Raw genomic sequence first — 13,234 nt, 5'->3', positions numbered from 1 at the left:
ACCCGGTTGGATAACGAAACGTCTGCAGGAAAACAGCCAAGCTCAGAGAGCACGAAAGACAGTTCAACCCTGAGCTGCAAATATTCTCTTCTATTGAAACGAATAAGCCATAGCTCTTATTAATACGACTTTGGCCTTGGGAATGTGACTTTTGGCCCCTAAACAGAAAGTACCTTTTGTGTGCATTTCCATGTGTGTCCGCGCACGCGTGAGTCTCTCCATGTCTTAGCATTCCAATTGTTTGCTGCATTTCATAGTTTACATGACAAAGGTTATATTTGGAGTTGCTATGGTTTTGAGAGAATCACAGAATGAGGTACAGAGACACTGGAGAGCTTGCATTCAGTCAAGTCCATTATAAGTGTTTTGCGTCTTATAGTTGCCACGTGTTTCTCTTGGGAGATTAAAATGAAACCAGCACAAAGTGTTGACTTGGGGGCGATAATGATGCCTTTTCAGATTGGAGGCAAACTTGCTGCTTAAAGAAAACCCCCGCCATGTTGATATCTTGTATTGGTATCTGTCTGTCTGATGAATTTGTTTGTTTATTTTATTTGGACAGTTTATATCGCTGTCTACTCACAGAGGGTGACTCAAGGCGGCCTACAGGATATAAAAGCACAATAGAAAAAAAATAATAAAAATAATAAGGACTAGGGGAGACATGATAGCAGTCTTCCAATATCTAAGGGGCTACCACAGAAAAGATGGGGAGATCAACCTATTCTCCAAAGCACCTGAAGGCAGGACAAGAAGCAGCGGATGGAAACTAATCAAGGAGAGAAGCAACCTAGAAGTGAGGAGAAATTTCCTGACAGTGAGAACAATTAATCAGTGGAACGACTTGCCTCCAGAAGTTGTGAATTCTCCAACACTGGAAGTTTTTAAGAAGAGATTGGATAGCCATTTGTCTGAAGTGATGTAGGATGCTAAGGAATTCGCAGAGTAACCCTTGAATAGCAAGGGTGTGTACATGAAAGCGACTGAGAGTAGGTACGAATAAAACACAGTCAGCACACAGATACACTAGTTGTGTTTACTTTCAGGAAATAGTAAGGCACAGTCCAATAAACAGTCCAGGGATAATCAATAACAAAGTCTTCTTACCAGTCGTCGTAGTCATTCACAATAAACAGTTCTTCTGGATTTGCAAACAGTAGCATACAGAGATATCAGAGGTGTCCTGCCTGAGCAGGGGGTTGGACTAGAAGACCTCCAAGATCCCTTCCAACTGTTCTGTTCTATTCTGTTCTATTCTATTCTATTCTATTCTATTCTATTCTATTCTATTCTATTCTATTCTATTCTAAAAATAATAACCCTCAACCCCGTTGCTATGCTGTAATTCTTGTTGGTTAATAGAAGCATATTTTCTTTTGTTCAGCACCAGAAGGTGATTTTAATCCTGGGTCGAAAGAATTTCTGGAGATTGAAATCCGATGGAAGTTTTTCTCTCATCTTCTTTTGCAAATTGAGAGAGATCCGGTCCAGAGCACAAATGACAAATCACAATTCCTATTCAGTTCCAGTTTGAGTACGCTTAAATTCTTTATCAAGATTGCTTTTTAGATGCCACCTGATTCTACGAAACCCATAGCCACCTCTGGCTCTTCTCATCCTGAAGAGTCTAAAAAGTGACCTTCTAAACAGCAACTATGTGTGGTGTAAAAACAGAAATATCGTGCAAAGATCTGTACGCAACCGGGGATCCCTTTTTCTGCTACCAGAATAGACTCTCCTGAATCAGGGGTAGGACAGAGCGCAGAAAAAATTGAAGCTCATTGTCAGGATTCTGAATAACACCCCCAATGAAAGAAGACTCCGAGGCTAGAGGTTCCTCAAAGTTCCATTGTATTAGAGATCTCATATTGGCACATCTGGGAAAACCCGAATCTGAAAGCTTCCAGGTTTTCCCCACCCAAAAGAAAGTCCAAGTCCCTGCCCAGCACCCACATGTCCATCACATGGTCCAATCAAAGCACCATCCCAACTGGAGATGCCTCCCAGTCACACCCCTCCAGGTGCAGGGCAAGATGTCCTTGACTCTCCGAGAAAGGAATGTTATTATGACTACATATCTCCCCTGCTCCATACAATCCCCCGTTTTGAGGGTAGGAGTTGAAACAATTTATGTCCAGGATGTGAGGGATCTGTAGATATTTTCACAGCCCTCTTTTTGACTCGTGTAATATACAGGTCCTCAGTGGAAGGCTGCACATGTTAAGTTAGGAACACAGTTGTTAAGTGAGTCCGGCTTTCCCGTTGACTTTGTTTCCCGGCCCCCCCCAGCAAAAAGTGATCACGTGACCCTGAGACGATGCAACCGTCATAAGTACATGCCAGTTGCCAAGCATCTGAACTTTGAACATGGGGATGCCGCAATGGTTGTAAGTATGAAAAACGGTCATAAGTCACTTCTTTCAGTGCCGTTGTAACTTTGAATGGTCACTAAATGAACTGTTGTAACCTGAGGACTTGGAAGTATTGAAAGTTGTGGCCCAATTTTTCTAGAGGCCACAAGACTAGATATGAAGTACATGAAAAGTTTTCCCAGAACTTGTTCTGCCCAGCTACGGACCCCAAAGAACGCAGCACACACAAACTCTATACAAAGCTTATTTTACTCAAATAACTTAGTCTTTATCAACCAAAGGCTGTTAATAAACTGTCTTAACAGCCTACCAGAATTCTAAGATAAGGTAATCACAGTCTTACTAGAGTTGGCAGAAAGCCCCGGAGCAATTTTGCAGACACGAAGGAGAATGAACTAAAGTTGTTCCCTACAGCTTGCTTCAGTTGGCATTCCTCCTTAAATAGGCTAAGGGAGTGGCCAATTAGCTACAAGCCTTATTCTCAAGGAGACCTCCTCCTGAGGAGCCATTCCTGCCTTTTGGCAGCTCTGCGCGCCCGTGCATTGAGAAGAGGCTCCTCCTCTTCTTCCTCTTCACTTATGGGAGGTTCTGGAGGTTCTGAAGGCCCTGGCTGAATCCCTGCCTCTGGCACCACATCTTCTCCAGCCTCCTCACTGTCCGACTCGAGCGCCGGCTGCACAGGCTGCTGATGCAGCACCACACCAGCCTCCTCGCTGTCGGAATCAGCTACAATCTGCACAGGCCGCTGACGGGCCACAACAGAACTGTAGTTAATACTCATGAAAGAGTTAACCAGTCTTATTTTTTTTCCAAAAAAGTTTACCCGAGGCATGTTTTGCCAATCGATGACATTCCTGCGGGGCATTTCCGAGTAATTCTATTGACGTCGTCCCAAAATCTCTTTTCTTAATAAAATCAGTCTCGCTGGATTGACTAAATCCTCAAGCAGAAGGTTCCTCTCCTGTGATGTGATACAAAATGAAGTTTTTGTTTGGTTTTGGGACTCCTTCCCCCCCCCCCACTCCCACCCCCACCCCGGTGTTTGCCATCGCTTTAAAAAACAGCTATACTTTGGCATGAACTGCGTGGCAGCCCTGGAAAAAATAAAACTTCATTTAGAACTTTGGAATAAATAAATGGATAAATAAATTGCATGGATCCTGAACAGATGGCTATGTTATAAGCAGAGGCTAAATGAGATTCTGTTATGGTTTGGATTTTATTCTGTTATGATTCAACAACTTGGCATTATCTGATTTATCATGCAGCCTAGCTGGTAGAAGTAGCAAATATCTAATTCTCTCTTCTATTAGGGAAGAAAAATATATATATATATTAGCAAATCGGGATGCTTGTCTTCTCCTAGGACTGATTCATGGGGGGGAGTAACAGAAACTTTTTTCAACTCTTAATCCCTCATATAAAAACTCTAAATATACCAGCAGAAAGTGAGCAAACCAATCTCTTAAACATGCATCATTTGATGCGTCTTGTAAAAAGCCAAACCCAAACAAATAACTCAGGATTATTTTTGAGATTTTTCTCTCTAAATTGGCATCTGGTCTTGAGGGACCTCAGAGAGTTTCAGGGTTATATGTGAGCGAAAGCTACAATTACTCTCCCGGTGACAGAACTCTGGTTCCACCCGAATATCTTGAATACAAAAACACTAATAAGACAATCATTAATCCGAATGTTGCATTATCCCTAACTTGATATGCCCTGTAGTGTTTAGGAAAAAATGTGCAGGAGACCTTCATTATCTAGAGTTGGTATTTCCAAGGTTTCTAAACAGAGCTTGGAGTTTGGTATCTCACGTGTCTGTGGTTTTAGCCTGTCCACGCACATGTGCAAAAAAAATAAAATAAAATAAGTACATGTATTTGGCAGATGCATAAAGCATATTTTTTATACCCTTGTTGTGTTCTCATGAATCAGGAATAAAGCCTCTGTGGATAGTGGATGGCCACTTCTAATTTTAAAAAGCTCCATTTACAGATGGCATTTATCTATCTATCTATCTATCTATCTATCTATCTATCTATCTATCTATCTATCTATCTATCTATCTATCTATCTATCTATCTATCTATCTATCACATTTACATCTCCTCTCCCCCTATTTCTCAAAATGTGGCTTTGGGTGATGTGCAATAAGACCATAAAAACTACCATCATCATCATCGTTTAACAACCCCATAATCCCTTGTGGGGTGGAGTCTGGGCAACTGAATGGAGCCAGCAGAGTGTTTTACTGGCCGGATGCCTTTCCTGACGCCAATGCGGAGTTTTATACAGCAGATATATTCTCATTGTGCCCAGTGAGAGAAATATCTGCCTCTACCTAGGATCGAACTCACAGCCTCCTGTTTGTGAGGCGAGAGCGCCACCTCTAGGCCACTGCACCAACGAATTGTTTCCTGCAAAAGCCCCCTCCCCGTCCGCTCCTCTTTTGTTTTCTACGGGAGGGGCCAATCACCTCCAAGGTGTGGCTTTACTCCCAAGTTGACCCTGCTTTCTGAGTTGTTCTTGTCTTCTGGCAGCTCTGCACATGGGCACACTGGGAACAGGCTCCAGCTGTTCCTCTACCTCACTGCTGTCTAACTCCCTCTCTGCCTCCGACCCAGAGCCCTCGTCCGAGCTTTCTCCAGCCCCCAGGACTGGCCCAAGTTCCTCTGCAACCTCCTCACTGTCCGACTCTGCTGCCAACTCTGTTGGCTACCAGCAGGCCACAACAACCTGCTTCGGACAAAATGGTTGTCCAGTCTCTTCTTGAGAGTCACCAGTGATCGAGCAACCATCACTTCCGAAGGCAACGATTATTTTCACCGATTAATTGTTCTCACTGTCAGGAAAGTTCTTCTTCGTTCTAGATTGGATGCGTCCTTGGTAACGTTTCCATCCATTACTTCTCGTCCTGCCCTCAGGCGCTTTGATGATTAGGTCTCCGTGACGGGTGTGAAAAAACTGCTTTGAGAGCAGTTGATATTCCAAATAGACAATCCTGGGAAATCAGCTGTTTGGGGATTGGGCACTTTTATAAACATTACGCTTCGAAGAATAAACTCTCGAAAATTACTGCTAGAAAGGGAACGCACCCCGGGGCCCGTGGTACGTCTGACCCAGCATCCTTGGATGCAAGCCACAAATATTTGCCTTATGTTTTTTTCACTCTCCCAGCCAGACCGAATTGCTTGTTTTAGGAAGACAGGTGTGCCCTTTGCCTTTGGTTTTCCTACTGTGTTTAATCACAGTTCTAATGTTAAAGAGGATGCAAAAGACATTATTATTTCAGGCCGAGTTTCTGACACTATTTTAATAATGTATGTGAGGCCAAGAGTACCATCTGGCAGGAAGCAAACACAATTTCCTGTCTGGTGGCCGTCGTTTTTCCTTCCCCTCTTCGCTTCCTTTTCATCCCAGGGGTCCTTTCCAATAATTCACAGAGGCCTAGGTTGCCTTCCGCTTGTTTCCCTCAAGAGTCAAGTCAGGGGCACGCTGGTGCACGGCCTCCTTTTTCATATTTTTTGTTTCTAAATACATCCATTTACTGCAAAACTCTTAATAGCAATAGCACTTAGATTTATATACGGCTTCACAGTGCTTTTACAGCCCTCTCTAAGCGGTTTTACAGAGTCAGCCTCTGGTCCCCAACAACCTGGGTCCTCATTTTACCCACCTTGGAAGGATGGAAGGCTGAGTCAACCTTGAGCAGGTCAGGATTGAACTGCTGGCAGTGGGCAGAATTAGCCTGAAATATTCTAATCATTGCACCACCATGGCAAAGGAAGGAAGGAAGGAAGGGAAGGGAAGGGAAGGGAAGGGAAGGGAAGGGAAGGGAAGGGAAGGGAAGGAAGGAAGGAAGGAAGGAAGGAAGGAAGGAAGGAAGGAAGGAAGGAAGGAAGGAAGGGCAATAGCACTTAGACTTATATACCGCTTCACAGTGCTTTCCTGCCCTCTCTAAGCTGTTTACAGAGTCAGCCTGTTGCCCCCAACAATCTGGGTCCTCATTTTACACCTCGGAAGGATGGAAGGCTGAGTCAACTTGGAGCCTGGTGAGATTTGAACTGCCAAACTGCAGCTAGCAGTTAATCCTGATCTGTTACAGCCCAGCCTTGATACTTTTGAGTGGAAAGCCCGGGTTCCATCAGAAATTATCCGCATTTTATTTTAGCATTTTTCAACAAAATAATCTTGTTGTCCTTGGTGAAAGAAAGCTTGTATTTCCAAGGAAATCTCCTTGTAACGCAACAAATGCAATCTATTCTGGGTACACCTTTGGGAAGTATTTTCGATTTTTCATCCTTGATATCATTCCCCATCCACATAAGTTTACACAAATTATTTATGGGGGGGGAACCCCCCAGTAATAACCTAATACTCTTTGGAGAAAAAGAATGCATCTCCTATGAAGATTAACGAAGCTATTGAAGTCTAAGAAGGACATTATTTTAAGGTTCCTCTTTCATAATCATTATATATAGGCATGCAAGCACCTGTTTTTAATATTTTCTGTCCCAGAGAGTTGGCTTTTTAATTTGCAGTTTCGCGTCTTAGTTCTGCTTGTACCAAGCAACTTTAAAAAGCGGTCCATGAGTTGTCAATGTTCCTTTTATTTACTTTGTTATCTACTTTTTATCTTAATTTGATCAAAAAACCGTGCCTACCCTTTTGTGGCCCAAAGTCCCATCTACCTTCTGCTTTGTCCTTTAGTCAGGGCTGATGGTCAGTTTGCATCCTGGTTGTTACTTGGCTCAAGAACATTGCCCTCTTTCCAACCTTCACCCAAATCTAAGAAGAGAGTCTTTTTGAAGTCGTCTTCTTTCCCTTCAGGGATGTGGGGGCTCAGTGGCTAAGACGCTGAGCTTGTTGATCGAAAGGTCGGCAGTTCAGCGGTTCGAATCCCTAGTGCTGCGTAATGGGGTGAGGTCCCAGCTCATGGGGCCCCACTAATGGGGTTATTTGTCCCGGCTTCTGCCAACCTAGCAGTTCGAAAGCAGGTAAAAAAAAATGCAAGTAGAAAAATAGGGGCCACCTTTGGTGGGAAGGTAACAGCATTCCATGCACCTTTGGCGTTGAGTCATGCCGGCCACATGACCACGGAGACGTCTTCAGACAGCGCTGGCTCTTCAGCTTTGAAACGGAGATCAGCACCGCCCCCTAGAGTCAGGAACGACTAGCACATATGTGCGAGGGGAACCTTTACCTTTACCTCTTTCTCCTCTTTCAGAGGGCGATATCATAAAAGCACGAGGCAATTAGCTTCTTGCTCCAGAGTGATGGGTGAGTTTACGATGGCATGTGACAGTTACAAAACAATGAGATCCGAATTGTACCGTAAACCCATATCATCTACTAGGATAAACGGAAGTGTCCAACTCAACAGAAATCCTTCTTACTGATTTATCCATATATAACTTTAATGACCGGATCAATTAGCTGATGGACTACAACTAATGAGATTAATTGATTCAAATTGAGTTGGCCGTCCTGGTAAATCCAATGGTTTGACTGTCTCGAAAACTTTCTTTCTTTCTCACTCACTCCCCTCTGCAATTAGAACATAGAACATAGCACAACAGAGTTGGAAGGGGCCTTGGAGGTCTTCTAGTCCAACCCCCTGTTTGAGCAGGAGACTCTATACCATTTCAGAGAATTGGTTTGTCCGGTTTTTTGAAAGCCTGCAGTGATGGAGCACCCACCACATCTGAAGGCAAGCTGTTCCATGAGTTGATTGTTCTTGTTGTTGTGTAATATTGCTTAGTATACCATTAGTGGGTTCATCTCCTGCGGTCATTTCTTATTTAGTATTTTCACATCAGTTCTTGACTTTAGCTCTCATATTCAGTTTCTGGGTTTGCACATATTGGCTTGTCTTTTGGGTCAAGATTGGTGGGACTTGCTCAGACTTCAAAGACCCACGTAGAATTCTGAACCGTTTTGTCCTTTTTTCCTTTGGAAATAGGAACTGGGCATCACCAAAGGTTGGGTTTCGTTTGGGTTCTTGGTGCTCGCTGAGCTTGGCTGTTTTCCTGCAGATGATTCATGACCCAACTAGGTAACATCATGAGTGATAGAAGGGAGTGGAGTTTACGGAGAGGAGGAGGAGGAGGAAGAGGAAGAGGAGGAGGAGGACTGTGGGATCCTTAGTGCTCTCTGAGCTTGGTTGTTTTCTTGCAGACTTTTCATGACCCAAATAGACTCATCAGTTTGCTCCCAGACCAAGCCCCACTCCCTCCCAGCACTGATGATGCTACCTAGTTGGGTCATGAAACGTCTACAAGAAAACAGCCAAGCTCAGGGAACACCAAGAACACCAAGGAGCCTGAGTGGCGTAGGAGGCTAATGCCTCCTACTAAGGCAGCATTTAACATCCAGCTGCCTGCAATTACTGCAAGTTCAATTCTCACCAGGCTCAAGGTCGACTCAGCCTTCCATCCTTTCTAAGGTAGGTAAAATGAGGATCCGGATTGTGGGGGCAATAAGCTGACTTTGTATAAAATATACAAAAGTATGAAGGCTATTGCTTCACGCATTGTAAGCCGCCCTGAGTCTCCGGAGAAGGGCGGCATATAAAAATAAATAAAAATAAATAATAAAAAATTTAAAAAACCCACAGTTCAACCCCGAGCTATAAATATTCTCTTCTATATGTTGTTTTTTTAATTGATCGGTTTCCGTTTGAATTTAAAACGGGATTGCGTAAAGAATAAAAGTGGTATCTAGAACAGAAATAGCTGGAGATGTTTTGCAAGGGAAGTACCGAGATCCATTTGTTACAGAAAGAGGAATTTGTGCATTTGAATCAGATATTTCATCAGTCTTTGAGAAGACGCGATCCCCGATGACTATAGCTACAATTATAGCTGTCACTTGTAAACATCTTTGCTTTTTATTCCCTCCTTGTCTTCCCAGCTGAGCATGTTAATTAACAACTTGCATCACCTCTTGGTATCTGAAACCAAGAGAGCTAAACGCATCCTAAAAACAGAAGGAAAGCCTCTTGTCTTTGATTTTTTTTCCCCCCTGGCATTATTTCCCCCACCCCCAAAAGTGTTGTTTCTTTTAGCCCGGAGACTTCAAAAGCTTTATTTGGTATTTAAAAAAAAAAAAAAAAAACAAGCACCATTTTGTAGTAGTTTGCTGGTCAGGAGGTGTTTTGGTTTTTTGTTTCCTTTTTGGCTTTTTGGTGATCTCTTTTGAATGGCGTGCAAATATTGTTTATCCCTACGTGCCTGTTGGCCAGTTTGTCTGAATGCCAGGCTTCCAGCCTACCCAGTTTTCCCGTCACTGAGAACTTACATTCTGATTTTCACCCGTACGTATACTTTATACTTTAAAGTTTGTTCTTCTGAATGCCATACAGAAGAAGCCGTACGTCTCCCAGCTGAGATACGCTATTCCCGTTTCGCAGCATATCCATCCCAAATGCGCCTTGTCCTAACTCAATAAGCATTCTTATTTTTTTCCCCCCCCAAATACAGAACCATCACCTTAGAGAACCAGTTGGTCATTCTTGCAACCTTGCCATCGGATGCCGGGAACTACTATGTCCAAGCGGTGAATGAAAAGAACGGAGAGAACAAGACGAGTCCATTGATTTGCTTGAACGTGACAGGTGAGTAGCTGTACTTTTTTTTTTTTTTATTTGATTTATATGCCGCCCTTCTCCGGAGACTCAGGGCGGCTTACAATGCGTTAAGCAATAGCCTTCATACTTTTGTATATTTATACAAAGTCAGCTTATTGCCCCCACAATCTGGGTCCTCAATTTACCCACCTTAGAAAGGATGGAAGGCTGAGTCAACCTTGAGCCTTGGCGAGATTCGAACCTGCAGTAATTGCAGGCAGCTGGTCTTAATAACAGGGTGCTTTAGACCACTCTACTACCAAGGCTTTTGACAAAGAGAGTACAACACAGAAGCTATTTATTTATTTACTTAGTCCACAGGTGTTAGAGTTGCCAGGGTTAGACCCCCCCACCCCCCGCTTTAGAGGTTCATTCCAATATAAGGAGAAAGGGAAAAAAAATATTTTCTGTCTGCCAGGCAGGATTTCTGCTGTATAATTGGACTGCACTAATATTTCATTGCCTGAAATGATTGTTTTGCCCAAGTGATTGCAAGTAGATATCAAAAACAAACAAACAAACAAACAAAAAAAAAAAACACACACCCTGACAATGGTGTCATATAAGAACCCATCTCATAAAACAATAGAAAGAAACTCGGAGGGGAGAATTTATATAAAAACTTTTCTCTCTCTTCTGCTCGTGTTATCTAATGAGAAGGCACAGGCTAAGAAGCCAGATCTGGAAATCTTCTACTGTAAAGTTTTTTGCTCCAACTTGCCTGCTCCAACCTGGTAGAATAGCCTCGGTAATTGCTTTACCCAGTTGTTTTTTTAAAAAAATTTGCATAAATTCTGACGTGTAACCTCTCAACTTTCTTTTCTTTTTTTTTTCCCTTTCCTGGCTACCCAAGAAAAGCCGCTATACTTAGAATTTAATGACACTCATTTATAAAGCAGGCTTTAATGGTCTGTATTACATAACCACTAATGCACTCTGCAGCTCATTTTCTGATCTTAATTAACATTGGGGAACAATCGGTTTACGACCACGGGAATAAAGCATTTACAGTACTCCATAGGGGGCAATGCATGCTGTGTGGGGGGCTTAGAAAAGAAAAGGGAAAAGTTTCCTACGAGTTGCAGAATTCAGAAGTGGCTGAAAAGTTAGTGACTAAAAGAAGAACAGGAAAGCCAGCATACTCTGTGTGTGTGTGTGTGTGTGTGTGTGTGTGTGTGGTGTGAAAGATCAAGTCCATGCATGAAGGTCCAATTAAACTGATTTATTGCTGAACAGCCTATGCACAGAAATCTTATTGACTGAGTGTCAGCACTTGCTAGGAGTTAAGCTAAGCCTGCACAGAATTCAAGGAAGGTTGGACTTAGTTTGCTCGTGGCTACGTAGCGATTCTAGGCTGATTCCTCTTTTCACTCCACCCTCAGTTTCTGCCACTTCTTCTCCTACAGTGTGTTAGGATCAATAAAGAGGTTGGAACTCTTGATTCCAATAGTTTTGGTGATGCTTTAATGTCAGAAATGCCAGTATTGAGGGAAGTTGGAGGGGCCACGAAGGATGCTCCAGGACTATTATCCATCCAGGCCAGAGAGCCAGATTTTATTTATTTTTATGTATTATGAAATTTCTATGCTGCCCATCTCACCTAGAGCTGACTCTGGGCGGCTCGCAGCAAGGTAAAATCAACAAGATTCTACACTAAAATATCAAGATAATATGGAAGTTAACATTTAAAGTAACAAAGACAGCCAAGGAAGGGAGCAAGGCCCCCATGGATCAGGGTGGGTTTTACTTACCTTTACTACAGGTTCGCAACGGGATCGCTTCTGTGCATGCGCAGATCGCCGATGATGACATCTGGGGCGGTGGGCAGGGCCTCCCACCGGTTTTACTACCGGTTCTTGTGAACCGGTCCGAACCGGGGGCAACTCACCACTGCCATGGATGAAGATAGGGTCTTCTCTCAATGCATTAGCCATTTCCAGTGTGACATGCTCACATTGGGGTGCCACGCCAAGCCAGGTTTTAAGACCCCCTACAGAAGGCCAAGAGGGTGGACGGATGGCTCTCCTCTGACATGATTCTTCTCAACCTCTTTTTCAAACCATACCAATCGCCATCTGTGACCGCCTTTGGAGGCCCACCATTCCCATCCTCGAATTATGTGTCGGGCAAAGAAATAATTCCTTCCATCTGACCCCAATCTCACCCCCTCCCTCCCTCCCTCCCCATTTAATTTCAGTGATGGCCCTATTACACTGACCATACTTCGCCTTGATGTTTTGCTTATTAACGTTCTCCATTTAATTGATTTACGAAACAAGCTTTGGGCATGCCAGATGCCGGGGCTCATCCGCAGTAAAAGCCGTAATTTAAAGTAAGTTAAATTTCTCCACCATGAAAAACGGCAGCAGGAGGAATGTTTAAATATCAATACCATAAAAGTAACAAATGACAGTCAAGAGAGACATACGGTATTTAACTCCTTTGGAAGTCTTTTTCTCCCAAAGCCAATGGAAGGGAAGGGGGCATTGGAAAGCAATTGTCCCAGTTGGGATGAGGGCTCAAGCCTTAACTTGTTGTGTAGACATACAAGGGCAAGGTCTGAACCCCCCACCCCACCCCCTGAACCCCCCACCCCACCCACTCCCAGGCAAAAGCTGACAGTCTGGAGAGATTCCTGTATTATAGGCAGAGAACAATGAAGTAGCTCGATTGAACTCTACACATTACAGATTAACAGAGTTGGAAGGGACCTTGTAGGTCATCTAGTCCAACCCCCCGCCCAAGCAGGAGACCCTACACCATTTCTGACAAACGGCAGTCCAGTCTCTTCTTGAAAGCCTCCAGTGATGAAGCTCCCACAACTTCCGAAGGCAACGTCTGTTCCATTGGTGGATGGTTCTCACCATCAGAAAATTTCTCCTTATCTCCAGGTTGATCAGTTTCCATCCATTATTCCTTGTCTGGTCTTCGGGTGCTTTGGAAAATAGCTTGGCCTCTTCCTCTCTGTGGCAGCCCCTCAAATATTGGAAGATGCTCTCCTGTCTCCCCTGGTCCTTCTCTTCACTAGACTAGCCATGCCCAGATATGTGGGTCTGGTTATTTGTGTCTGACAGGGATGCCCAAATCATCCAAGTGAGTTGATGACTCACTCCCACAAGTGGGGTACACCCTCTTTCCCCCATATCCTCAAGAGCTTAAAACTGAGCGTTTTAACCTTTCTTCTTCTTTTGTCAATTGAGAGCCAAAGGATAGAAAATCAAGAACTGTTCCT

General features: G+C 43.6%; 1 protein-coding gene across 4 annotated transcripts in view; it reads left to right on the top strand.

Moving 5' to 3' along the window:
- SDK1 (sidekick cell adhesion molecule 1) overlaps positions 1–13,234 on the top strand; it is a 430,408-nt gene that overhangs the window by 163,165 nt on the left and 254,009 nt on the right. For all 4 annotated transcript variants that reach the window (XM_060684054.2, XM_060684053.2, XM_087878657.1 and 1 more), the window contains exon 5: positions 9,857–9,990. In XM_060684054.2, coding sequence (XP_060540037.2) covers positions 9,857–9,990 — 134 coding nt within the window. The remainder of the gene's footprint in view (positions 1–9,856; positions 9,991–13,234) is intronic.

This window comes from Pantherophis guttatus, chromosome 14 (genome assembly GCF_059756535.1).
Source record: "Pantherophis guttatus breed Tessera chromosome 14, ASM5975653v1, whole genome shotgun sequence".
NCBI lineage: Eukaryota > Metazoa > Chordata > Lepidosauria > Squamata > Colubridae > Pantherophis > Pantherophis guttatus.
Note: the sequence above shows the minus strand (reverse complement) of the source record. Positions and strands in the feature narration are given on the sequence as shown.